We start from the raw sequence: 24,479 nt of genomic DNA, 5'->3' as shown, positions 1-24,479 counted from the left end.
TATGAGTGGATCTGCGAAAACCCAAGCGGGTATGTTTGGAGGCGTGCGCGTGTGATGGCATGTTGGTCTTCCTTTCCCTCCGTATCGCGCTCTCTTTCCCTGGCGCTACTCCACAGTTCTCTTAAGCATACGAAAGGTGCGCAATGCACACGTAAACTTCCGAAACAGCGATAAAGACGCAGAAGACGTGGTAAGGGCTGCTGTTTGTGTATGCGTGCCTCGCACTCTATCTGTGTCCATCTCAGCTCCCCTCTCCTCGCCCTTGGAGAGGCGGAGGTGGGGGAGGGTGGGATCGGTGTCTGCCCTCCGCGCTTGAGGTTTCGCTTTTCTCCCTCACTTTTGGGTCGGCGTTCGTCGTGGTCTCTTTCGCTGTGAGTGACTGAGTGTGTGAGTTATGCCACTCCTCGCGTGCGCATGTACATTCATAAAGGGCACTCATCCTTGTCTTCTCGCTTCTCAATTTTCCTCTCGCGGACTTTAAACACTTCGTTCAACGCCCCCTCCCCCCTCCCTCCCGCCCACACACACACACAGGCCGCCATCTCTCGCTTCTTTTCTCTCTCTGGTATTCCACATCTGCATTTCATAGATACGCCCACAAGTGCGCTCTAGCCAAATTCTTCCTCTCTTCTTCAACACCATAGATACTCCTACGCCCACGCGCAGATCTCTAGACTCTCTTCCTCAGACCCGTGCAATCCCTGCTCATCACCATGTCGTCTACCGAAGCCAACGGGACGGCTGCTGCGAAGCGTCCGCGCGAGGAGGATGCAGAAGTGGAAGTGGCTTGCACGTCGATGGACGGCGCGGCCGCCGACGTTGCCAAGACGGAGGATCTCGTCATAAAGCCAATCGCGACCGGCGCCGAGGTGCTGCTGGCGGACAAGGTTGCCGAGGGGACGAACGCGGAGGAGGAGCCGCTGCAGCAGGAGAACCCGTTCCGCTACGTTCTCTTCCCCATCCAGTACCACGATATCTGGCGCAAGTACAAGGAGCAGGAGAGCTGCATCTGGACGGTAGAGGAGATCGACCTGGGCAACGACATGAAGGACTGGGTGGCGCTGAACGACGGGGAACGGCACTTTATCAAGCACGTGCTCGCTTTCTTCGCCGGGAGCGACGGCATCGTCGTCGAGAATCTTGCCCAGCGTTTCATGAGCGACGTGAAGGTGCCGGAGGCGCGCGCGTTCTACGGATTCCAGCTGATGATGGAGAACATCCACTCAGAGACATACTCTGTGCTACTGGACACGTACATCACAGACAGCGAGGAGAAGCTGCGGCTGCTGCACGCGATCCAGACGATCCCATGCATCCAGAAGAAGGCGGAGTGGGCCGTGCGGTGGATTGGGAGCAGCGCGAGCTTCCAGGAGCGGCTGATCGGCTTTGCCGCAGTGGAGGGCGTCTTCTTTTCCGGATCCTTCTGCGCGCTGTTCTGGCTGAAGAAGCGCGGTCTGATGCCGGGGTTGACGTTCAGCAACGAGCTCATCTCGCGCGACGAGGGCCTACACACGGACTTCGCGTGTCTGCTGTACAACTCGCACATCAAGCACAAACTGCCGCGCGAGCGCGTGCTGGAGATCATTGTGGATGCGGTGAACATCGAACGCGAGTTCATCTGTGACGCGCTTCCGGTGCGGCTGATTGGCATGAATGCTGAGCTGATGGAGCAGTACATTGAGTTCGTCGCGGACCGGCTGCTTGTGTCGCTGGGCGAGGAGAAGCACTACAACGCGACTCAGCCCTTTGACTTCATGGAGATGATCTCGCTGCAGGGCAAAACGAACTTCTTTGAGAAGAAGGTGGGCGAGTACCAGAAGGCCGGCGTGATGAGCGCGGAGGGGACGTCGAAGAAGTTCTCCCTCTCAGAGGACTTCTAAGCAGAAAAAACGCTACCCGACTTTCCCCTCACTGCTTAACCAGCGCTGTACGTTTGGGGCAGTGCTTCGTTGGTGTGTGTATTGGGAGGGGGAGGAGGGAGTACGAGGGGAATAAGCAATACCGCGCAGTTACGTACATCTATCAGTGAGTCCATCAAGGGCTGTATGTGGTGAGCACGAACACCATCACTGCACTGCAGCGGCATCACACTACTGTGTGATCTCATCTTGCAGGCGCGTATGTGTCGGTGAGCAGGCCTGCAGCATGCGTGTGGTGGGGAGGGGGGTGCCAGCGCGACTCGAGCGCCTTGCCGCTAGCCCTCGCTGCCCAGTGGTGGGGAGCCTGCGCCACCCCTCGGGGTGGTTCTGGTGGGGCCGTGCTCGGGTGGCTGGGCCGGCGTGTTGCTGCGGCGCGCGCGTCCACGGCTGCTTCGCGCCACGCGATGGGCCCTGTGAGAGACAGGCCGGGTGTGTGGTGGGGGACTTGCCTTCCTGTACCACGGCAGCGAATGGGCAGGGAATGAGCATGTTGGACGTAGCAGAAAAATCGGCTTAGTTTGCGCTTCTTGTCCACTGCTCTCTTCTCCCCAACCACCCTGTGACTTCTGCTCACGTGTCCCCGCAGCGGCACGCGTGCAGCGGACAACAACTGCGTTTGTGAAGTGGTTTGTTTTCTTACGTCTCTGTTCTCTGTGCTTCTCTTTCTCGCTTGGCGAGAGGTGTATGAACTGCGTAGTGGTGCGCGTCTTTTCGAATCTGCAAAGTGGCCCTTACCCAGCGAGAGGATGAAAAGAATGCGAACAGCGACGGCGCTTTGAGGGGTGTAGGTGGCTCGACCGTGCTTGCGGGAGCTCAGCAGATGTGATGCGGTGGAGCTTTGGTTACCCCAACTGTTTTCATTCGCAGATGCTTTCTGTTCACGCGACTGTCCCTCTCGATCTCGGCTATCTTCTCACCTGTTCTTCTCCTTCCCCCCTTTCTTTACCACCTCCGGGAACCAAACCTCCAACACGTTACGTACTCAACGCTGACTTGCCCTTTTCATGCGGCATACCGCATGAAAAGCTGCAACCCAAGTGCAGCCCTTCGTAGGGTTAAACTGCACGCGAGCTTTACTCGCAGCGCAGGAAAATCATCCCAACAGCGCCGTTTCACTCTTTGGCAGACACGAGCGGACAGATACACGCTCACCCGCGCTTCTAGCGGCTTGTACCACATCGTGGGAGTAACCAGAATAGCAGCACGTCGGTACAAGGGGAGCTGGCCAGCGGCAGGTGCGACTCACTGGAAGGTTTTCACTAAGCGAGGCGATCTCTGCAAGTGTGCCTGTGTGTAGGTGAGTCTAAAGAAAGTGGCACATCATGAGCCGACAAGGCTACCACAACTACGACGATGAGGAGAATGAATCTTGGTGGATACCTCCGAAGCGCGCATACAGGTCGTTCGGACCATTCCGCGTCGTCTCCACGCTGATGGTGGCCGTCGCTATTGCCCTCATCGCCTTCGGCCTCGCGTGTGCCGTGATGTTCGTAGCCGAAGTTGCGGAAGAGCACCCGTCGCGCGCCAAGTGGACTCTTCGTGCGCTCATTTCCTTCAACGTTATCGTGCACGTGTCTATTTTTATTGTGGATCAGATGAGTTGGTGGCGCTCGTTGCTGAGCCTCTTCGTGAATGTGCTTTACCTGCGGGTCATGCGCACCTTCCCTTTTGTGTCGGGCGTGAACAACCTGCTCGTGCTGGGGACGATTCTGGCGGTATTGGTGGAGAGCGCCATGTGGTACTGGTATGCGCTACGACTTATGTATTATACGTCCGCGCTGCTGATTATGGGCTTCTTCCTCCTGTTGTGGCTCGTTCCAATCGGGCTGCTGTCGTCGTGTGTTATGGAGGATGATCGGCTGCCGGGCGGCGTTGGCGCGGGGGGGATATACAGTAGTGGTCTCAGCGCCCCATCCGTCGGCGACTCACCCGCGGCGAACCCAATGGCGGGTGGGCGTCGGAGACGCACCGTCCTCCATCGCCTAGCGGACTTGGTTAGCAACACCTAAACAGACAGAAGGGAGGCGCGCACTCACGAGCATACACGCCCACGCTCAAACACCAGAGTCCATGTGCCTGTCTACCCGCCCATAGGCATGCGCGCCCGACGGGAGAGCGAGAGAGCGCGCGCGCCACATACACACACACAAAACAGCAAGATGAACACCAAAGAGAGGGAGCGCGACAGTGATCGAGCCGGCCACTGGCTTCCCACACTCCCCCGTCCTTCCACTTGCCTTTGGCGTGCGAGCTGAAATGCGCATACGGGCGGGTGTGCGCTTGTCCATACACTGACGTGCACTTTAGGGAGGTTTTTACCCCCCACCACTTTTGGAGGGCGGTACAGTTTAGCTCGCATACGGCACATAGTCGCTGGCTTTGACATTGGGGCTCGCGGCAGCGTGTTGCGTGCTCGCAGTGGCGACTGCCTGGGTATCTTGTGTGTGCATGCTTTCACGCTCTCCTGTGTCTTTCTTCGTCATTGCTGCTGCTGCCCCCCCCCCCCCCCACTATGGTGCTGCACCGCTCGTTCTCTTCTTCTCGACAGGTCATCAAGTATTCATCGGCAAAGCCTGTCTACTCTTCTCAGATACATCACTCATTTATTCCCAACAATACGCAGAGGCCCATTTCAGTATTATCAACGAGTACTAAAGTCACCACTGTTCACCACTTTCTTTAGTTGCATCATCACCATCTCTCTCCCCTCGAAGCGCACTAGATCTCTTGTTATGTTCCTTAGCCGACTTTGGCGCCAGGGTAGCGCGGCGTGTGACAGCAAGGCCCCTGTCGCCTCCTTTACGGCTGCTGCGCTTACCAAGAAGCTGGTGACCAACCCACCGCCGCTGCCGCCGATGAAGGGGGTCGCCTTCGGCACCGTCTTCAGCCCGCACATGGTTCTCATTGACTACGAGGACGGCAAGTGGGGTGCGCCGCAGATCGTTCCTTTCGCCAACTTTTCGTTTCCACCGCAGACGTCGTGCCTGCACTACGCTACACAGTGCTTTGATGGAATGAAGGTGTATGCGGACATTGGTGACATCACGAAGGTCTCGAAGGGTGAGAAGCTGGGGAAGCAGAACCTGCGCCTGTTCCGCCCTGACAGGCATGTTGCTCGCCTCAACGACAGCATGCACGCCCTGTGCTTCCCCGGCTTTGACGAGGCAGAAATGCTGAAGATCATCACAGAGTTTGTGAGGACAGAGAAGAATTACGTGCCGAAGGAACACGGCTACTCCCTGTACTTGCGCCCGGCTGCGATCGGTACTGCAGCTTGCCTCGGCGCCACTCCCTCAAGGTCTGTGCGTCTCTTCGTGATTGCCTCGCCCGTGGGGCCGTACTACCCGCTTCCAGAGGGCCACTCGGATGGGGTGATCATCAAGCCTGTGAGCCTGCTCGTGGAGGAGACGCGCAAGCGCGCGTGGCCTGGAGGTACGGGAGGCAGAAAAGTGGGTGCCAACTACGCTGGCCCGCTGCTGGTTCAGGACGAGGCGAAAGCTCGGGGCTACAATCAGGTGTTGTGGCTCGGTGCCCAGGATGAGGTGCAGGAGGCCGGCTTTATGAACTTCTGTACAATGTGGAAGACGAAGGAGGGCAAGACGGAGCTGGTCACCGCACCACTGGACGGGACGATCCTGCCCGGCGTGACGCGCGACTCGATCCTGGAGCTTGCCCGCTCGTGGGGCGAATTCGAGGTGTCTGTGCGTCCGTACTACGTGTCTGAGCTGATAGAGGCGCTGCAGGAGGGTCGCGTGATTGAGTGCTTCGGATGCGGCACGGCCCTCGTCGTGTCTCCCGTCAACATGCTTGCCTACCGCGGCAAGGAGTACAGCGTACCGTTCCCTGCGCAGAGCTACGCGAGTCGTTTCCTGCAGGCGATTATAGACATCCAGTACGGCAAAACGCCTAGCCCATGGTCCGTGAAGATCGAGGCTTAAGGCGGAGGCGACGCTACTGATCACTTGCTACGGAGGAAGGCCACGGGGACGCCGTGGCACTTGGTTTTCTTATTTGGGACAAGAAGGTGCAGCGAGCAGCACAGCAGCCTCAAAGACGATGAGCAGGCGGCACAGACGCACGATGACGTTGGCGATACGAACTCCGCGACCTACACATGCGTTCCCTGGCATAAACAAGTGAGATAGACATGTGCGCTTTTTTGTTTCGTTTTCCCTTCCCTCTCTTTTCCGAGCGCAGAGGCGCGCGAAGGTTGTCAGCGCACCTCTCCTTCTTTCCAACGCTCTGCGTGCGCCTGCGCGTGTAGCCCTGCTACGCCCTCCGTCTTGCTCTCTTTCGTGCTGTTTCTCTTTCTGTATCGCCTTATCGTTGTCCCCTCCTCCCCCCTTTCCCGGTTCCACGCCAGGGTGCCCATGTGTAGCGTCAGACAGAGAGGCGGCACCTCATACGCACCTCGTTATACTTTTTGTTCGCCAGTAGTTCTTGCCTCTCTATTTTTCACACCCCGACAACAGGGAGACACCTCAGTGCGTGGTGTCGTAGGGCCCAGTGCCCCCGCTCTCACTCTCTCTCTGTGGGGAGCCTGCGCCACCTCTCGGGGTGGTCCTGGTGTGGCCGTGCTCGGGTGGCTGGGCCGGCGCGTTGCTGCGGCGCGCGCGTCCACGGCTGCTTCGCGCCACGCGATGGGCCCTGTGTGAGACAGGCCGGGTGTGTGGTGGGGGGCTTACCCTCGTGTACCACAGCAGCGAATGGGCGCGCCGACCAGCGTTTACTGAATCTTTTTCTGTATATCCGCTCTTTTCTTTAGAGTGCTGCATGGGCCTGTTTTGCCCATACATACGTCTATCCAGCCAGTGGATCTCTCGCTTCGCCCTCGCACAGCGGAAAGCTCACCCTCTATAGGCTGCTCTTCTACGGCACATCTGCTGAACGTGTAGCTGAGCTCTTCCTTCCTTCGGCGGCCTATCGCTCGACACATTTTTTCACGGAAGGCGAATCAGCAGCGCAGTCCGCCCATTCGTTATACATAACCATTTTGCGTTTTGTTCACCGCTTTCGCCACCCCCCTCCCTCCCTTTGGTCTACTGGTGGCACAATCACCATGACGGGGCCACTGAAGCAGGGCGAGTATAATGTGGGCACCTTCGAGGAGCGGCAGGCGAAGTACGCGGCGTGCATCGCGGAGCTTCGAAAGGTGCTGAAGAATCCTGAAAGGCAGCTGGAAGTGCGTAAAAACAAGCTGGATGTGTACAGCAAGGATCACTCGTACCACATGCATGTGCTTCCTGCCGCTGCGGTAAAGCCGAGCTCTGTGGAGGAGGTCGTAGCAGTAGTAAAGGTTTGCGCGGCGCACAAGGTGCCCATGACGCCGCGCGGCACTGGCACTGGTATCGAGGGTGGAGCCATTCCTTACGCTGGCGGTGTCGTGATTGACACAGTGGGACTCACCCGCATAGACTTCGACGTCGACAATGCGTGTGTATGGGTTGGCGCTGGCGTGACAAAGAAGGCGCTGAACAATGCGGCGGGCGAGAAGGGATTTCTGTTCGGGCCTGATCCTGCGTCAAACCCGTCCGTTGGCGGAATGGTATCAACGTCCGCGAGCGGGATGTCGACGCTGCGCTACGGGACGACGCGCGAGAACGTGATTTCCCTACGCGTTGTGACGCCGAGTGGTGACGTTGTGCAGACACGGCAGGTTGTGCGGAAGTCGTCTACTGGGCTTGAGCTGACGCAGCTGTACATTGGGAGCGAGGGCACGCTGGGGATTGTGTGCGAGGTGTGCTTCCGACTGTTCCCCTTGACGAAGTACTCCGCTGGCGGCTATGCCGCCTTCGAATCCACAGGTGATGCAGTGCGGGCTGTCGTCGCAATGCGGCAGCGTGGTGTGCCGCAGACACTGCTGCGATGCGAACTGATGAACAAGGGGATCGTTGAGGCAACGAACAGCTACAACAAGATGTCGCTTCCAGAGATGGCAATTGTGCTGCTGGAGTTCACTGGCAATGACTCTCGGCTGAGTGACATTAAGCGTGACTACAAGTGCGTGGAGAACATTTTCAAGGAGGTGGGGAAGGCGAAGGTGATGCACTATTTGCGGTCTGGTAAGGAGATGGGGGACGTGTGGACGGCGCGGCGCTCGTGCTACTTTGCCGCGATGCGCTGCCGCGGCAAGGAGGAGAAGGTGTTCGGCACAGATGTATGCGTGCCCATATCGAGGCTGACGGAGATTATCGAGTACACGGAGGCCGAGTTTGCAAAGATGAACAAGAAGTGCTTCATCTGCGCACACATCAGCGACGGCAACTACCACCTGACCGTTCCTTTTGCCCACAAGGATGAGATGGCGGAGCTGCGTGTACTGGAGACGAAAATGATCAAGCGCGCCATCGAGCTCGGAGGCACGATTTCTGGGGAGCACGGCATCGGCGTGGGAAAGGTCCACCTCGTCGTCGGAGAGCACGGCCAGTCACACATCGATGTGCAGGAGGTGATCAAGACTGCGCTGGACAAGGACAACCTGATGAACCCTGGCGCATTTTACCCCTTCCAGCAGCGCTTGTATCCCACGGCACACCTGTGAGAGCTGCCGAGAGCATCAGTTTCGTGTGTTCCTGTATTAACATGAGCATGGGCATATGTGTGCACCTGTCTCGTGATATCGACCTCAAACCGCGCGTTGAATGACGCGGAAAGGCAAAAGAGAGACTCCCTACCCAAATGACGCTAAGAGAGGAGGAGCAACAGCACGTGTATTACCCCACAACTTCGAGGCGGAAAGGAAGACGCAGACTCGTGAGCGTGGCGTAGCACTGCTGTCCCTTCCTCTCCCGTTCTTTGCGGGCGCGTTTTACTCTCACGTATGACTTCCCTTGCGGACTTGTGACTGGACTGCTGCTCTCGCGCAGCGTTGGGTTCGGGGAGGGAGACAGAGCGTGGCAGGACATAAGAGAATGGAGAGGTGGAGCACAGAGCTCCCCTCCCTCCCTCCTTCCCCTCGGAGGTTTCATACTCACCCACCCATCTACACAGACGCCATCAAACTGATAGTGGACAGCCACGCACTCTTCAGCACTCCGACGGTGCTCCCATTCGTTACGGCCTCCTCGGCACTTTCCTACTGAGAAGCCCATTTTTTCTTACTCCTGACACACAGTGCGAGTACTTTGTAGATTTTTCATGCGTGGGCGCTTTGCGATGATGTCTACTACTACTACTACCCCCTGTCGCTGCGGATGCTGTGATGCTGAAGTAGTACACACGCTGCGCTTTCCCCCCCCTTTCCCTTCTCATTCTCTGAACGTTTTCTCCCGGACCTTTGTTGTATTTTATCCTCTTTTACCGCCACCTCTTCCTCTCCGATTTACTCACATGTGCCCTCTGTTCCTCTCTGAACCGTCGATGGTCGCTGCCGTCAGTGGTGAAGCAGTGTGCATGTAACGCTTCTTTCCTTGTTCGTCTCCCTCTCCCCCCCTCTCTCTCTCTGTGGATGTGCTGGTGTTGGTAAGTAGACTGTGTCTGCAGTACCGCGGCACACGGCTGCGGCTTGGGCACACGAGAGTTACACGCCCGTTCGCATGTGGCGCACGCCGACGCAGAACTAGAGCGTGAGAGGAAAGCCCCCGGAGGTAGAGATTATGATGACTAAATCGAATACGACAAACCAAACAAGAGTCAACGTGCCCATTCTCTCTCGTAGCGTATGCATACGGCACGTATGCACTCCACACGTACGTACGCCGCTCTCTCTTTCTCTCCCTGGAGCTGTGATGGGTGATGCCTGTATATGTGTGTGTGTGTCTCTGTCTGTCCCCTGAAGCTCAGGGGTTGCACTTTGGTTTCATCGGGTGTTCACGTGTCTCGGCCTCTGCTTTTCTTTATCCCGCTCGCCCTACATGTACGCTGGCTATTGGGGTTGCTGCTGCCCGCAGGTGTGGGTGGATGGGCGCGCGCGCGTGTGTGTGTGTGTGGATGCCCCTACCCCCCCTCTCTCTCCGCCAGCTCACCCATGCGCTACTCCCTTTCCTACCTTGCCGCTTTTTTGCTGGCTTCCCTCGCACCTCGCACATACACGCGTTTGCTTTCTCATTCCTCATTCATATCGCCGCGGTGTTGTCACGAACAAAGGGAATGTGGCAGGTCAGCAGCACACGTCCACACACCCGCATAAAGCAATATAGCGTCCTCAACCTTTCCCTTCCCCCCACCTCTCCCTGTTCCACCCACACAGACGCTATTCGAAGTCTTTGCTCGATCTCAGCCCCTATACACTCTCGTATACGGAGGAAGCGAGGGTGGTAGAAGAGGAGGACATCCCTGCCAGCGTAGTCATCGTCCTACACCCTCCCGGCCCTCTCACTAATGACGCACTACGCATCGCCTTCGCAATCATCTGATAGGGGCCGTTGCTCGCCACGTCCGCGCACCTCCCTTCGTGTTCGAAACGTCGCTGTTGGCGTCATTTACCACCTCGTCTTTGAAGGCGACGTGCGGCGGCTCTCTGGCAAGCAGCTGCGCCACCATCTCGCGCGCATCAGCCATATACCACCGGAGGAGCAGCAGCTCTTCGTGCATGGGCAGCTGTTTGCGCCGAATACCATAGGCGCCGCCGTGGGGCTGCATGCGGAGGATGTTCTCGACCTCGTGCAAATAGCCAAGGATGGGCGAGACCACAACGAGCGAGGCAGTCGCGATGGAGGTGACTCTATGGCAACCGTCCCCTCCCCGCGTCCCTCCACCGAAGCCGGCACGCTTTCCCCCACAATATCGTGGCAGGGTAACTCTAGATCAGTGGACCCCAGAACCATGAGGAGAGGGGGTGGCGCAGGTTCTGCATCCGCATCGATGGCGTCCAGCGCCTCAGCGTCGACTCGCCGCGCACCATCGCCTAACCTCCTCGTTAACGCACCGCCACCCCCTGCAAAGGGGGCCCAAGGACAAACCACCGCAGGTGACGACCTCGCGTGCGAGCCGCTGCCGCAGCAGCTTCATCCTGCACCACTGAACGATAGCAGTCTGCCACTGTGGACCTCCGCCACAACGCTATCCTCCCTGCCGTCCGGGAACTGGGCCAATGGCGGGAGCGGCAACGCCGAGAGCCCGCGACCCCAGATGCCTGCACGATGTACATCTCGTTCTGCGCAAGGCAACATGCAGGCTGCTGTCCCGCCGTACGCGTACCCGCAGCCGTCGCCACTACCACCGGAGCTCCGTGCTCGACCGTCCGGGTCGCGTTCCGATCGCTTCCGGAGGTCGTCCTATGAAATAGCGTCCCCGCCGCCGTCAATGCAGCAGCGGTGGCACGTACCGCACGACTCGCCGTCTCCGCTGAGTGCACCGCCGCCACTGACGTCACGCTCCGGATCGGCGAGTCGCCGTGGCGTGTACGCGGCACCGGCAGCTGGCCTCAATTACTCTCACCACGATGACCACCAAAGCAACTTTTGTGAGCAAGCCAGTGGTGGTCCGTCGCTATCGCAGCGCGCGTCGCAGCAACAGCAGGTGTATCGCCCTCGCGCGGCATCCTCTGCCCTACATAACGGATTACCATATGTGGCTGCGTCGATCCCACCCAGCGCCATCATCCGAGCTGATGAGCTGGAGACCATCCTTGATGAGGAGAATTACATATGGGAAATGGAGGCGTACCGCTTCCGCACCGAGCGGCAAAAGCGCCTTACCGCCTTGCAGCACCAACAGCACGAACTGGAGCTCGAGTCGACCCGGTACGACCAGGCAGTGGCCGAGGTGGAGCGGCAGCTGGCGCGCGAGCGGCGAAAGCTGGCAGAGCTGCAGCAGGCAATGGAACAGAACGCCACAGTGTCTTGTTCGGTGTTGGACCGTGGGCGTGGTTTGCAGGAGCCATTAGCAACCGTCAGAGACGCGCTAGATGCAGTCGCTAGGTATCCTCCTGTCATGTATCACGGTCAAGCGCTCGATCATGCCCCCAACGGTGCATACGACGCACTATGCTTCCCCGGTCGTGGTTCCGACGGTGGGTCGGCAATAGGCGAAGAGGTCACAGCCGAGGTGTGAGCTGTACCATCTCGTCGCTCTCTTTTGTTATCTGCGTGTCCTTTTTGGGAGAGTTGTCTCGCGTTCTGCTCTCGTCAACGTAGTGCCACGCGTCTCTCTCTCTTCTGACGTGTGCGTGCGTGCGTGCATGTTCGTGTGCGTGTGCACATTTGCATTGATGGCGTGGGGGTGTCGGGCATATGTGTTTTAGTTCTTCTTTGTGTGTGTGTGTGTTCGCTTCTTCCTACCTTGTCGGCCACCCATCTCGCTCTGCCCCTCTCTTTTACTTCCCGGTTCACCGAATTCCGTGGTTCCATACCCCCCCCACACACACATCTGTATGTCTCTCTCCCTCTCTCTGTACCTGTTATCTCTCTCTCATTGGATGGTTGTGTGTGCATGCCTCTCTCGCTTCTCCTTCTACCCCCCCTCCCTCCGTCTCTTCGAAACAGGCACCCCTCGTTCGTTAGACTCATTACCGTTGTTCGAGACACCATCGTAACCACGCGTGCGTGCGTGTTGGTCGGTGGTCTCGTTCCCCCCTCCTGACCTTAGACAGGGGTCAAGGCAAGCGCTTCTTCTGTGCAAAGCATTTCTTACGAGCATTGCTGAACGTGCGTGAGGCTGCCTCTCTTGCACTCTGCCTGGCTGTATTTACACCCCGTTTAACTGCTGATGCTGTGTCCAGCTGCACGGGGCAACGTCATCCTTTGAGGGTGTGAGCTCTTTCAGCTAGCGACATTTTAGGCAGGTAGTAGCGATGGCGTCCATTTCATCTCTCTTCCTCGCTGTCTTCCACCCTGCTTGACGACATTTTGCCCTCTTGTCCTCCTGCCAGATCACATTCCCTCAGCACGCTTTCACCGCGCCTGCCTCGGGCACATCTCCTGCTCTCCTCTGCCCTTCCCCTCCTCTCTCTCTCTCTTTCCCCCCATCTACACAGCTGCGGTTCATCTTCATTCTTTGTTCTTTTCCCCTCCCTTTCCACAATTCCTCTCAAAGCACGTCTTCATACATCCCCGCTAGGCATTGGCGTCATCGATCAGCGGGATCCCCATCTATCCACCGGCTAGCGCGACAGCGAACCGTCGCCATACTTCACTCACCCCGCGCTCCGTATTGCTCTATTCCCTACCCCCCCATCATACGTAGTTACCTTCGCATGCACGATTGCTCATATACAGGCACACGCCCATAAAACGAGCCTTCTTTTTATATTTATATTTCTATCCTCGTTGTATTGTTCGTTGGTGCTACCTGGAGAGGGCTCCCTTCCTTCCTTCCTCATGAGCTCGTCGTCTGTCACCCCTGCGCAGGTGCTGGCTTTCACCGCCCCAACGGAGCGGTTTCTGTGCCCACTCACAGCAAACATATATGGCATCGAGTTTTACCAATTTACCATTCGTGATATCGAGCAGAACAAAATACTGTTCTCTATCGGGGAGTCCCCGAATGGTGCCGGGGATGGGAACGTCAGGGACATGTTGGCCCGCGTGGCGCAGCTGTCCGAGGAGGAGGCTGCGGCTGTCCGCACGATCCGCTACCGCTTTGCCCCTTCGTTCCTGCGCAAGTCAGCCGTCGGCGCAAAGCTCGTCTTCGGAATCAGCGGTGATGCGCCAGTGCCGAAGTTCCGCATGATTGAGCGGCACTACTTTCGAAATGTGCTGATCAAGTCCTTCGACTTCGAATTTGGCTTTTGTATTCCTCACTCGACGAACACGTGGGAGGCCATTTACGATATGCCAAGCCTGAGCCCCGAGTGGGAGGAGGCCATCATTGCCAACCCATTCGAGGCGGCGAGCGACAGCTTCTACTTTGTAGGCAACCAGCTCATCATGCACAACAAGGCGTACTACGCGTACGACGGCGAGGAGCCGTAGGCGCACTGGTGTTGCTGGCAATGGCTGGTGGTGTGACGTGTGTTACAGAGTGCGGCCGAGTGGTGCCAAGCACAGCCCCCCAGAGGCCGATTTACTCCTCTATCCTGTTCGTGTTGTTGATCTTCAGTGTGTCGCCGCTGTCCGGGCCACTGTGACAGTGCTCCTTCTTCCGCTCACCTACTGGGTGCAGCTCCTTTCCTTCCTCCACCTCTTCGTGAGCTTCTTGTTCTCATTCACTTGGCGTTGCGCAATAGCGGCACGATGCTCTTTAGGGGACAGGACTTATTGACTATACTGGCAGTGGCACCATGGAGCGCAGATGACGTGCTGCCTAGTGCTCAGCTAGCGTTGTGGTGCACCACGCCTGCCAGAGCCTCTGTTCTCAGCTGCTTATGCTAGGAGGATGCCCGACCCGGCGTTGTACCTGCCATGCCACGCAGGATTTTAGGATCTCTCGAGGGCCGAAGTGCATTTCATTTTGCGCTATGATTGTGTGCGCAGTCACCTCGCCCCGGACCTCGCTTGCGCTGCATGGGCTTCCCCTGTCGGCTCTCTATCGCTGCCCCCCTTCCTCCCTGGGCCCCTTCAAGACGACCGGCTATAGGGTTTTTGTGCCCGGACACATGCTCCTCTATGGGCCCCATCCGCCTGACACACCCACTGCTGTCAAGGGCTTGCGGGTCCAGGAGAAGGCGGAGTATTGGTGCTGTTACAGACTCATAGTAACGTCCCCACCTGCCACAGTACATGCGGGCCAGCCATCCGGACCACAACGCCGCCCTGCAAGGGGCTCCAGGATGCAACAAGAGAAAGGAAGGAGTGCGAGCGCTGTCAAGCACAGAGCCTGCATGGCGTATCCCATTCGAGGGAGGCACGCAGAGCTGAGGAGAGCATGTGTCATCGACGAAAAAGCGGCAAGGAAATGCACAGCAGTCCGCGCCAAAGTGCATGCGTGCGAAAACATGCGGCATCTTCTCCATCCGATCGGGTTGGCCGATGCGGCACAGATACCGGGGGCATGGCGAGAGCACCTGGAATGACATCAGCGAGTCCCCCAAACTCCAGTGTACAGAGTCTCGACGTGTTGTGGGATGCCGCGCCGCGAGGCGACTTAGAGAGAGACACGGCATACAGACAGGGTGCCGGGTCCCAGAGAGCCCTGACCTGCAGCTGGTCCATTTCCTTCCTGGGCTTAGCCGGCATGCGTCTGGACTGCCTCGTGTCCCCCCCCTACGATAGCAGCCACCGCTTCTGTCCTCGAGCGGGGCCCCGGTGCTGCGGCCCACTCGGATCGAGACATGCGGTTCACCTGAGTGTCCGTCTGGCGCCCATTGCGCATCCGAAGACGGGGCGAGGAAGGCCGAGAAGAGTCCGTTGGACGCGCGGTTTGATTCGACGGCAGGGCGTCTTGTCCGAGACGACTCGGGCTTTGCCGTGGTGCAACACGGCGGCGTGGCGTGAGCTGTGGCTGTGTGTGCGTCTGTTCGCTTGTTCATGGTGGAATGGGCCTGTTGGAAAACAACATAAATGAAAACTGCTTGCTGCACTGTAGAAGACCGCAAGAAAGAGACGGAGAGAAACGTGAGATGGCGGGTGCTGATGAGCTAGCGTACTGAGGCGATGGAGGGGGTGAGGTGCGATAAGGGAGTCGTGTGGAGGGGGGGGGGGGGAAACGCGCGAAGCAAACGCCCTAAACGCGGGCGTTTGATCATGTGGGACATTTTGCGCTTCCCCCCTCCCCTCCCTTTCTCTTTCCTCTCGTGTGCACGTGTGCGGCGTCATCGGTCCCTCTCCACCTCTCTTTATATATATTTCCTCTTCTCCTCTCACCTTCGTCATTTATTACTGATTTCGCCTCGCCACCCCCCCTTTCTCTCTCTCTCTCTCTGTGTCTGTGTGTGATGTGACCTGGAGGGACGCTTGCTTTAGACTTCTTTGCAAACTTTGCTCTTCTCGTGCATGTGTATATGTGTCTGCATGTGAATATGTGTAGTGCGTGCGTGCGTGTGCGTGCGTGCGTGTGTGTGCTTGTGTGTGTATGGGCGTATAATAGGAACAGTGTGCTTATCAAAAGCGACAGGGTTCAGACGGAAAGCGAGTGCAGCACGAATGGAACAGCAAATGAGAAAGCTGGCTATATGAAGAAGCGAGAAGCTAGATAAAAGTGGTGCTCACCCCCGCACGCAGATACTGATGCACAGACAGCAGCGACTGCAGGTCGGTGTGGAATAGTATAGGCTCTTCGTAATGGAAGAGAATAATTGGCACCGGGCTAGCGATAGGATGACGCTTGCTCTTCGAAGATACAGGCATCTGCTTCGTGTGCGTGCCTGTGTGTTGTAGATGTGCGAAACACAGCCCTCTTTCTGTCTTCATCTTTTGTGAGCAGCTTGGCGAATGCGCAAGCTTCAGCTGGGATACACACCTACGCATAGGAAGACGCACTCTTCTTTGTCTTTCTCTCCATGTCCTCTGTAGGCACCCGTTTTAACTTTTCTCTCCCCCCTCTCTCCCCCTCTCTCTCCCCCTCTCTCCCCAGCACGCCCACGCATTTTTTGCATTATGCTTTGCATTGGTGCCGTCTTTTCATCGTCAGTTTTTGGTTCCCTCTTCTACACTCCCGCATTCCCCAGTCGACTAGGAGGATTCGGCCCTAGTGCGACACGGGCGGATAAGCTGCGGCTGCGTGTGCGTATATATGTGCTGACTTGTTCATGGTAGAAAGGTGCGCTGGAATGCACCGGAACACAAAAAATATAGTGCGTTTAATCTCCCTCTCTTCTGTTCATTTCTTCTTCAACCATCTCGTATTGCGCCCTCTCTTAATCATCGTAATTGAGGCAATTCGTTCTCCTCTTGCTGCTTGCAGCCGTTGACGCACAACGCGTCTTTGTGCCCACACGTGTGTGTGTGTGTGTGTGTGTGTGTGTATCTGTTGTTCTTTACCATCGGTGGCTGATCTGCCCCAAGACAGACGCGTACTTCTCTCTCTCTCTATACGCATCGTCACGCCCGAAATGGCCGCGATGGTGCCAACGCAAGATGCGTCGTCGCTGTTTTGCGGTGCGTCAGGTTTGCCTGAATCCCCTTCGCCACCGTCCACCTCTTCACTTCAAAACTGTTCCGGAGCTGCCGCACACTCTGGGGGGCAGCCTACAGCGTTCCAGCCGCGGCACACCACTATTGCCACGCTCGTCGCGGGCGTGGAAGAGGACAGGTCTGTGGGCTTCCTTCCCTTCTGTGTGCGACGCCTGCGTGGACCAGGCCGAGTGCGCCGTGTTCCGCCAGGCACGGCGTACCACTCTGCTGGCGCCCTGCTGCGCCGCCTATTGCGCTACAGCGACGATGGCCAGGCGCGTGTGGAGGTAGTGCGTGAGTCTGCCGGCAGCGTGAGGCTTGGCACGGGGCACCTCGGAGGACGGCAGGCTACAGCAGCTGAAGAGCGGCGAGAGGAGAAGCAGCAGAAAATCGCTGTGACGCAGCACGCACAGCTGAGCGTCCAAGATACTAAGAGCAACCGCACGGGGAGCCAAGATCGTCGCGAGCGTGCCGCCATCTTGGCGATGGAGACGGAGCGGCGATGCAAGGCAGAGCAGGAGTTCAGGCTGTCGTCTCTTCTGCAGGCACTGCCACTGCTCCGTGTAGTGCCGCCACAGTGCCTGTTGCAGCAGGCCTACACGGAGGAGCTGGCAGCTGAGCCGGCGAGTCACGCACTCCCGTTACCACACACCAGCAGGACTCTCAACGCCAGCATATCGATATCGTCGGCGGCTGTCGTGACTCACGGAGATCATTTGCCGTCGGGCGTGGCTAATGGTAAGGGCAGCGACGCAGATGGTAATGAACGAAGCGCTGGCGGTAACATTGGCCGGCATGGTGCCGCAATGGCGGCGGATTCTTGCATACGCGGCGCCAGCGGGCTCGGGCTCGGCTTGGCGGTTCTCCTCACCCCCGAGGAGGCGGCTGGGCTGCGCGAGACGCCGCTACGGCGAACACCAGCACAACCCGCCAGTGCCTCCGGCAGCGGAGGCGGCGGTTTCGACAACGGGGAGACCCGTCTTTCCCCTTTGGTTCCTCTCAGCACTAACAATATCGCAGCGGTTTCCAGCATATCTCGAGCCCCACTCTCCACCCTCCGCGAGACGACAGGGTCAACCGGCGCAACAGCGACGAGCAGCAGCGCTGGCTTTGCAGCAGAGAGGCTGCCAATGACCTTGGAAGCCGACTCTGAAAATGCACAAGCAGCGGCCGCTGCTGCAGCGACTCTCAACGGCATCGTCATCGACAGCGGGTTTGGCGTCACCATCAAGGTTGGCGCCTCCTGTGACGAGCCAAACTCGCTCCGGTGTGTCGCGTGGGGTGGCTGCCGACCGCCGTTGCTGCGAGCGGTGGTGTGGCGGCTACTGAGCGACTACGCGCCTGCTGCGGTCACGCGGCAGAAAGAGGAGCTGCAGCGCAAACGTCGTCAGTATGAGAGTTATACACGGCAGTACTGCAGTGCACTGACAATGCTGTCGCTAAGGGAATCGCCGTCGACATTGCCATGGACGTCACCGTTGCCACGGATGCACGAGGGTAGTAGTGCTGCCGGCGTTGCTGGCCTTCGCGACGCGCCACCCCTCTCTCGGCTTCCCGGCGCCGGACTACCGCAGAGCAATGGCCTCAGTCAGACGCTCAGCGGTGGTGCCTCAAGCACGTCCGCGGTGGCGGTCTTCTCTCCATACGAGCGCGCTATTCTCTACCAGATGCTGCTGGACCTGCCGCGCCATCAGTCACCCATCTTTCACGCCGGCCGCTCCCTCGCAGGCATGGCGCGCTGCTTATTTCTCTGGTCCCAACGGCACCCTGTTGTCGGGTACGTGCAAGGCATGGACGACGTAGTCGCCGTGTTTTATCAAGTCTTCCTCGCGGACGCGCTGCGGCAGTTTGCGCGGGGGTCGGAGCAGCCCACCACCCATACGCGCGAGGGCGAGCCGAGAAAAAGCGGGACAGCAGCGGCAGTGCGCTTTGATAGCGAAAGTGACGATAAAGGCGCCTGCCCGAGCGGCACAGAGATGGGCAGCATGGTCTGCGACACGGACACGGGAGCGGTGATGCGTCTGCTGGTGTCGTCACTCTCTGCCACGGGACAGCGGACCTCCCGGCCCTTCACAGCTGCCCCGACGCCGGCGGAGGCGGCGCCGCCAATCGCCACGACGGCGCTCAGCGCGCCTGCCACTCGGGCCGCCTCAGCCGCCGCGCTCTCCCCCTACCTTTCCGAGGCGGATGTTGATATCTTGTTTGACACCCCCGCCGCCCTGGACGCGATGTTGGCGGAGCTACCGGAGAGCTACCTGATGCAGGTGGAGGGCGACACGTACTGGTGCGCCGGTCGTGTGCTGTCGCTGCTGCAGGATAACTTTATGCCGGGTCAGCCAGGCATTTTACGCAATGTGCGTCGCCTTGAGGCCCTCGTGCGCGCTGTGGACCCTTCTCTCATCGCCTTCCTGGACGGGTATGGCTTGACTGTGATGGACGGCTGCTTCCAGTGGCTGCACTGCCTGCTGGCACGCGAGCTGCCACTACCACTGCTGCTTCGCCTGTGGGACTGCTACCTGGCGATTGGGATTGATGGCGATCGTGCACCAACGATGACAGCAACGGTCAGTGGTGCTCACGTGGCGACTTCTTTGCTCGCCGCTGGCATGGCAGCACAGGAGTCCTGGGCGAGCGACGAGGAGATCATGCACTTCCACGTATGTGTGTGCTGCGCGTTGCTCCGAAACCTGCGCACCAGCTTGCTCCGTACCGCTTCCCATACTTCAACCTCAACTGCGTCACTAGTGCCTGGCGGAAGGTGGGGGGCGGCGGCGCTTGCCACAGTGTTGCCTGTCTTTGGTTCGCGTACCCCACAGCGCGAGGGAAACGGCGCGTCGGCATCTTCAGCGGCAGATGTGGGAGTACGTTTGGGCACATCTTTGACAGCTGCACCACCCATGGACGTCGTGATGAATACGCTGAAGCATCCGTTCGAGGCGCTGTTTCCCCAGTACACGTCCGCCAAACAGCAGCAGCGTTCGGTGGACAGGGAAAACAGGGATGCGCAGAGCAGCCTCCAAGCCCGTGCGAGCTCGACGGAGGCGGCGACGCGGTGGCTGGACACTCTCATTGCCGACGCCTACTGCATCTGGCGGCAGCATCCGATGCGTGGTTGAGGGTAAACCACTGGCTGAGGTGTGATTTGATGTAAGTTCTCCCTGTCTGCTGGCTTGTGGAGTGCAGCGGTGGTGTTGGCGGCGATTGTGAGTGTCACTGTGGCTGTCAAAGGGAGTGGCGGTGGTGGCAGCGGGGGTGGAGACGGAGAGTGTGTCGGAACAAGGTTTGAAGGAACGAGGCGTGTGCGAACTGTAGCCCTGCCTCCAACCTCTCCCTCTCGCTCTTGCGTCTTTGCTGACACGTACTCATCGTGAGCGTGTATCTGTGCGCCTTCATCTTCCTTGAACATGCTGCACTTCCTTGCAGCCCTTCTTCCTCCTGTCTCTCCTCTGTTTCTCTTTCACCATTGTCGTCTTCCTCTTTCCACCACCACCACCACCACCACCCACCCACCCCCCTTTGGGTTGCTCAGTCAGCACGTCGCTCTTGACGCCCGCTTGCGCGATACAGCGACGTCACATTCGGTTTTTATTCTATGTTCTCCACCCACCCACGCACACGCACACACACACACACACATCAATCGACCTGGGCGCCGTTTCTCGTCTTTCTCGTTGTTCTTTGCATTTGTTTTGGACGTTCCTCGCCATTTTGTGCTCCTTATTCTCTGTCCTCACGGTGATGGGCTCTGTCAGCCGAGAACAAACGACCCCACTTTCCCCAGCCAATGTACAAGCCCACATACTGCGCGGCGCCTCTGATTCCCCCATCTTACATACCCACGAGCTCTCTCTCTCTCCTCTTCTCGGTGCGCGACCTGTCGCTCTTTCGTTGAATGGCAGCGCGGCTACGTACGCAGGCTCGTGTTCCTCCATCTCTAGCCCTCTCTGTCTCCGCCTTCTCTCTCTCTCTCGCTTTTCCCTTTTCCCCTTCTGAATGCCGCCTTGCTGGGGTTTCTTTTGGATCCTCGATTGTTCATGGCCGCTACTCGCGCACCCACCGCGCTTGAACGCAGTAAAGCGAAGGTCGAAGTGTGAGCGAGTGCAGGTAGGAGCGTTCGCGTGTCCGCGGAGTCCCTCCACCCCACCCACTCTTCCTCTCCTTCAACTGTTCTTTCTTTCTCCCACTCCTTCCGTACATCTCCCCCTCCCCACACACACACCCACTGCGTACTTGGAGCCTGAGGTGGTACTGGTAGCATTTGCACGTGAATCATAGCGACCAGCCCTTTCCCTCTTCTTCTTGCCCACCTCCTCAGTCACGACACATCGGTACCTCAGGTAGGCACCAATGGGCGTCAAGTCCAAGAAGAAGGCTAAGACCCGGCTGGACGCGTACTACCGTCTGGCCAAGGATCAGGGGTACCGCGCCCGCTCTGCCTACAAGCTGATCCAGCTGAACCGCAAGTATGACTTCCTCGCCAAGTCACGCGTCCTCGTCGACCTCTGCGCAGCGCCTGGTGGTTGGTGCCAGGTGGCGGCACAGCACATGCCGATAGGCTCTAAGATCGTCGGCGTCGATCTTGTACCTATCGCGCCGATCCGCGGCGTCAAGACCTTCGTTGGCGACATCGTGGATGATAAGACGCGCAAGATGATCGTCACGTACCTGAAGAAGGAGCCGGTCGACTGTGTCATTCACGATGGTGCGCCAAACGTCGGTGGTGTCTGGTCGCGCGATCTTTTCGACCAAAACGCGCTCGTACTGGCGTCGGCCAAGATGGCGTGCTCTATGCTGAAGGCAAGCGGCTGGTTTGTTACGAAGGTCTTCCGCTCGCCGGACTTCCACAACCTCCTCTGGGTGTTCAAGCAGCTCTTCGATAAGGTCGAGGCGACGAAGCCGCAGGCGTCTCGTATGGAGTCTGCCGAGATCTTCGTTGTCTGTGCCGGTTTTAAAGCCCCCAAGAACATCGACCCCGCCTTCTTCAACCCGCAGAAGGTCTTTGCTGAGGTCGGCGAGGAGAAGATCGTCTCCGCCTCCGGCCTGCTTGTTACCCCTAAGTCCGATGTGCCGATAGGGTACGACGAATTCGCGACTGTCTCACACCGTGTCGCGTCCTTCTCCGACTTCCTCCGCGCCGATGACCCCAAGGGGTTTCTCAAGATACACCATGAGCTGCGCTTTAGCGACGATGTGGACAAGGCGTACCTGAAATCGAAGAGCTCCAAGAAGGAGCTGGTGTACCTCTGTGGTGATCTTCAGCAGGTGGGTGAGGCCGACCTCCGGCGCATGCTGCGGTGGCGTGAGCAGCTGCTGCGCGAGCAAGCTCGCCACATCCAGGCCGACGCGGTGGGCACTGAAGAGGACGGCGACGCGGACAGCATGGTCGGCGGGACCGGCAGCGACGGCTACGACGACGGCGACGATGAAGATGACGGCCAGAGGAAGCGCGACTACTACTTTGACTTTGACAGCCCTGAGGGTGTCACACAGATCGCGCGTGAGCTGCTCGAGATTCGCAAGAAGAAGGCTAAGGAATTGAAGAAGAAGCAGAAGAAGGTGGTGGATCGCAAACTGAAGCAGATCAAGGGACTCATCAACTATGACCCCAACATGAGCGCCGAGCATATGACGGAGGCCGATGGGTTCGACTACCAAGGCACTCACACTGACGCCTTCGACGATGATGGCGACACTGCGGCAGGCGACGAGGACGGCAAGCCTGATGAGCTCGATCATTTTACTGTGGAGCAGCTCGGGCTCATCCCGGAGAAGGAGCTGGCTCGCATCATGGACACAACTTGGACGGGGCCGGAGGACTGCGGCAACGATCCGCTGAACCCCGTCATGTCGGTCAACCTCGCCGCTCAGGATGACTGGGACTTGGGGGAGAAGGAGAACAGTGACGGATCAGAGGCCGAAGGTGCCGACGATGGAATGCCGCACTCAAAGCAGCTCGTTGAGGGGGAGGAGTACTTCATGGATGTCGACAACTACGGCAACTACGTCCCGGCGCAGCGCTCGACGCGCGTGACGCTGTACGAGGCAGGGTTGGAGGGTCACGAGGACAGCAATGATGCGGAGGCGGCAGACGAGACGCCGGCATCCAAGAAGAAGCGTGTGAAGGCAGAGAAGGACGCGGCGCAGCTTGAGGAGGCGGGTAAGAGCAGCAAGTGGCAGCGCCATCAGCTAAACATCGAAAAGGTGCTGAACGACACCTTTCCAAAGCCGAAGGATCACAATCGTGCCAAGAACAAGAAGCGACAGCGTGTCCTAGAGGAGGAGCGCATCACCATGAACGCGCCCACAGAGATGGCAGACCCGGATAAGCGCAAGCACGTGCGCACGCGCTTTGAGGACGACGACAATGACGACAGCGACGCCTCTGCTAGTGAGCTGTCCGAGGAGCTGAGCGATGGCGACCTCGATGACTACGAGATCAACCGTGGTCGCGAAGACTCGCGCCGCAAGCGCAAGCTCGTCCCTGACATCGGCAAGGCCACCACACAGGAGCTCGTGCGGCAGCAGCGGAAGCAAGCCCTGCAGGACAACAAGGAAGTGCGCAAGCAGAACAAGCGTAATAAGAATAACACAAACAGCGGCAAGCATGTCAGTGGCAAGGAGGACACCGAGTTTGAAGAGATCCCGATTGCCATGACGGATCCCGACATCCGCGCTCGCACGCTGGCAATCGCGCAGAAGATGCTGGACCCCAAGGCGCGCCGCGACATCCTTGACGCCTCTGTGAACCGCTACGTATTCAACGACGACGATGACTTGCCAGACTGGTTCGTGAAGGATGAGCAGCGCAACTGCCGTGTTGTGCTGCCCGTGACCGCGGAGGAGATTGAGGAGCAGCGCCGCCGCTTTCAGGAGCTGAACGCACGGCCGAGCCGCAAGGTGATGGAAGCGATGGGCCGCAAGCGCCGGAAGGCTCAGCGCATGCTACGTGGCTTGATTGACAAAGGCAAGGCCGACCCTCGCGCGCGCGAGAAGGCTGGCAATCTTAGCGTGCGCAAGCTGATGCGCTCGCAGGTGGTGAAAGGCCAGGGAAAGAAGAAGCACAAGTACCTCGACCGCCAACTGATGGGCCGCATGCGGCGCGAGAAGCAGAAGCTGAAGCGCCGGAAGTAAAGCACACATGCGTGCTTGGGCGTGTAGGGTAGAGTGTGAATAGAGGGAGCGACGTAGGGGTGACGTACTGTCTCGCCTCTGCTCTCTGTCCCCCTTCTCCCCTCCTCTCTCGGAGATGAGCGCTTCTCTACGTGCATGTGCCTTTCATCGTGCACCAGTGTCTACCTTCGTGTATACGTGTGTATGTGTCTGTGTGTGTGTGTGTGTGTCGGTGTCGGTGAGTATTTTGCTATCTTTGATACGGATAAGACTCGGTTAAGTTGGTCTCTCTTGTTTCCCCTTGTGCCTTTCAGCTCTTTACAGAGAGTCCGTGTGTGTGTGTGTGTCTCTAGCGGTGTAAGTGTTCTCTTTTCTTGTGGCTTCATAATATATATATATATATATATGTGTGTGTGTGTGTGTGTGTGCGTGTGTGCGTGTGGGCCTCCCTGCCGCCTGTGCTGTCCTCCTCTTCTGTGCGCGCATTCTTCAGTTTTTGTCGTTCGCTCTTTTGGTGGCA

At 58.4% G+C, this 24,479-nt stretch overlaps 8 protein-coding genes across 8 annotated transcripts, besides 3 other annotated features; all 8 read left to right on the top strand.

Moving 5' to 3' along the window:
* Positions 1-713: 713 nt before the first annotated feature.
* On the top strand, positions 714-1,880 carry LPMP_272050 (ribonucleoside-diphosphate reductase small chain, putative; the record flags this gene model as incomplete). Its single annotated transcript, XM_010701989.1, has 1 exon — positions 714-1,880. The coding sequence occupies one exon, from the start codon at positions 714-716 to the stop codon at positions 1,878-1,880; it is 1,167 nt and encodes a 388-aa protein (XP_010700291.1).
* A 241-nt stretch (positions 1,881-2,121) lies between these two features.
* Positions 2,122-2,396: a repeat region.
* Positions 2,397-3,241: 845 nt separating this feature from the next.
* LPMP_272040 (hypothetical protein) lies at positions 3,242-3,928 on the top strand (the record flags this gene model as incomplete). The annotated part of the gene is made up of 1 exon (XM_010701988.1): positions 3,242-3,928. The coding sequence occupies one exon, from the start codon at positions 3,242-3,244 to the stop codon at positions 3,926-3,928; it is 687 nt and encodes a 228-aa protein (XP_010700290.1).
* Positions 3,929-4,651: 723 nt separating this feature from the next.
* LPMP_272030 (branched-chain amino acid aminotransferase, putative) lies at positions 4,652-5,857 on the top strand (the record flags this gene model as incomplete). The annotated part of the gene is made up of 1 exon (XM_010701987.1): positions 4,652-5,857. One exon carries the CDS (start codon positions 4,652-4,654, stop codon positions 5,855-5,857), a length of 1,206 nt encoding a protein of 401 aa, XP_010700289.1.
* A 533-nt stretch (positions 5,858-6,390) lies between these two features.
* Positions 6,391-6,638: a repeat region.
* Positions 6,639-6,978: 340 nt separating this feature from the next.
* On the top strand, positions 6,979-8,460 carry LPMP_272020 (D-lactate dehydrogenase-like protein; the record flags this gene model as incomplete). Its single annotated transcript, XM_010701986.1, has 1 exon — positions 6,979-8,460. The coding sequence occupies one exon, from the start codon at positions 6,979-6,981 to the stop codon at positions 8,458-8,460; it is 1,482 nt and encodes a 493-aa protein (XP_010700288.1).
* Positions 8,461-10,238: 1,778 nt separating this feature from the next.
* Positions 10,239-11,912, top strand: LPMP_272010 (hypothetical protein; the record flags this gene model as incomplete). Its single annotated transcript, XM_010701985.1, has 1 exon — positions 10,239-11,912. The coding sequence occupies one exon, from the start codon at positions 10,239-10,241 to the stop codon at positions 11,910-11,912; it is 1,674 nt and encodes a 557-aa protein (XP_010700287.1).
* A 1,265-nt stretch (positions 11,913-13,177) lies between these two features.
* Positions 13,178-13,771, top strand: LPMP_272000 (hypothetical protein; the record flags this gene model as incomplete). The annotated part of the gene is made up of 1 exon (XM_010701984.1): positions 13,178-13,771. The coding sequence occupies one exon, from the start codon at positions 13,178-13,180 to the stop codon at positions 13,769-13,771; it is 594 nt and encodes a 197-aa protein (XP_010700286.1).
* A 293-nt stretch (positions 13,772-14,064) lies between these two features.
* Positions 14,065-15,285: a repeat region.
* Positions 15,286-16,788: 1,503 nt separating this feature from the next.
* Positions 16,789-19,965, top strand: LPMP_271990 (hypothetical protein; the record flags this gene model as incomplete). The annotated part of the gene is made up of 1 exon (XM_010701983.1): positions 16,789-19,965. One exon carries the CDS (start codon positions 16,789-16,791, stop codon positions 19,963-19,965), a length of 3,177 nt encoding a protein of 1,058 aa, XP_010700285.1.
* Positions 19,966-21,196: 1,231 nt separating this feature from the next.
* On the top strand, positions 21,197-23,980 carry LPMP_271980 (FtsJ cell division protein, putative; the record flags this gene model as incomplete). The annotated part of the gene is made up of 1 exon (XM_010701982.1): positions 21,197-23,980. The coding sequence occupies one exon, from the start codon at positions 21,197-21,199 to the stop codon at positions 23,978-23,980; it is 2,784 nt and encodes a 927-aa protein (XP_010700284.1).
* Positions 23,981-24,479: the final 499 nt, after the last annotated feature.

Source organism: Leishmania panamensis (assembly GCF_000755165.1).
Source record: "Leishmania panamensis strain MHOM/PA/94/PSC-1 chromosome 27 sequence".
NCBI classification, from domain to species: Eukaryota; Euglenozoa; class Kinetoplastea; order Trypanosomatida; family Trypanosomatidae; genus Leishmania; species Leishmania panamensis.
The sequence above is the reverse complement of the archived record's forward strand: the minus strand, read 5'-3'. Positions and strand labels throughout refer to the sequence as shown.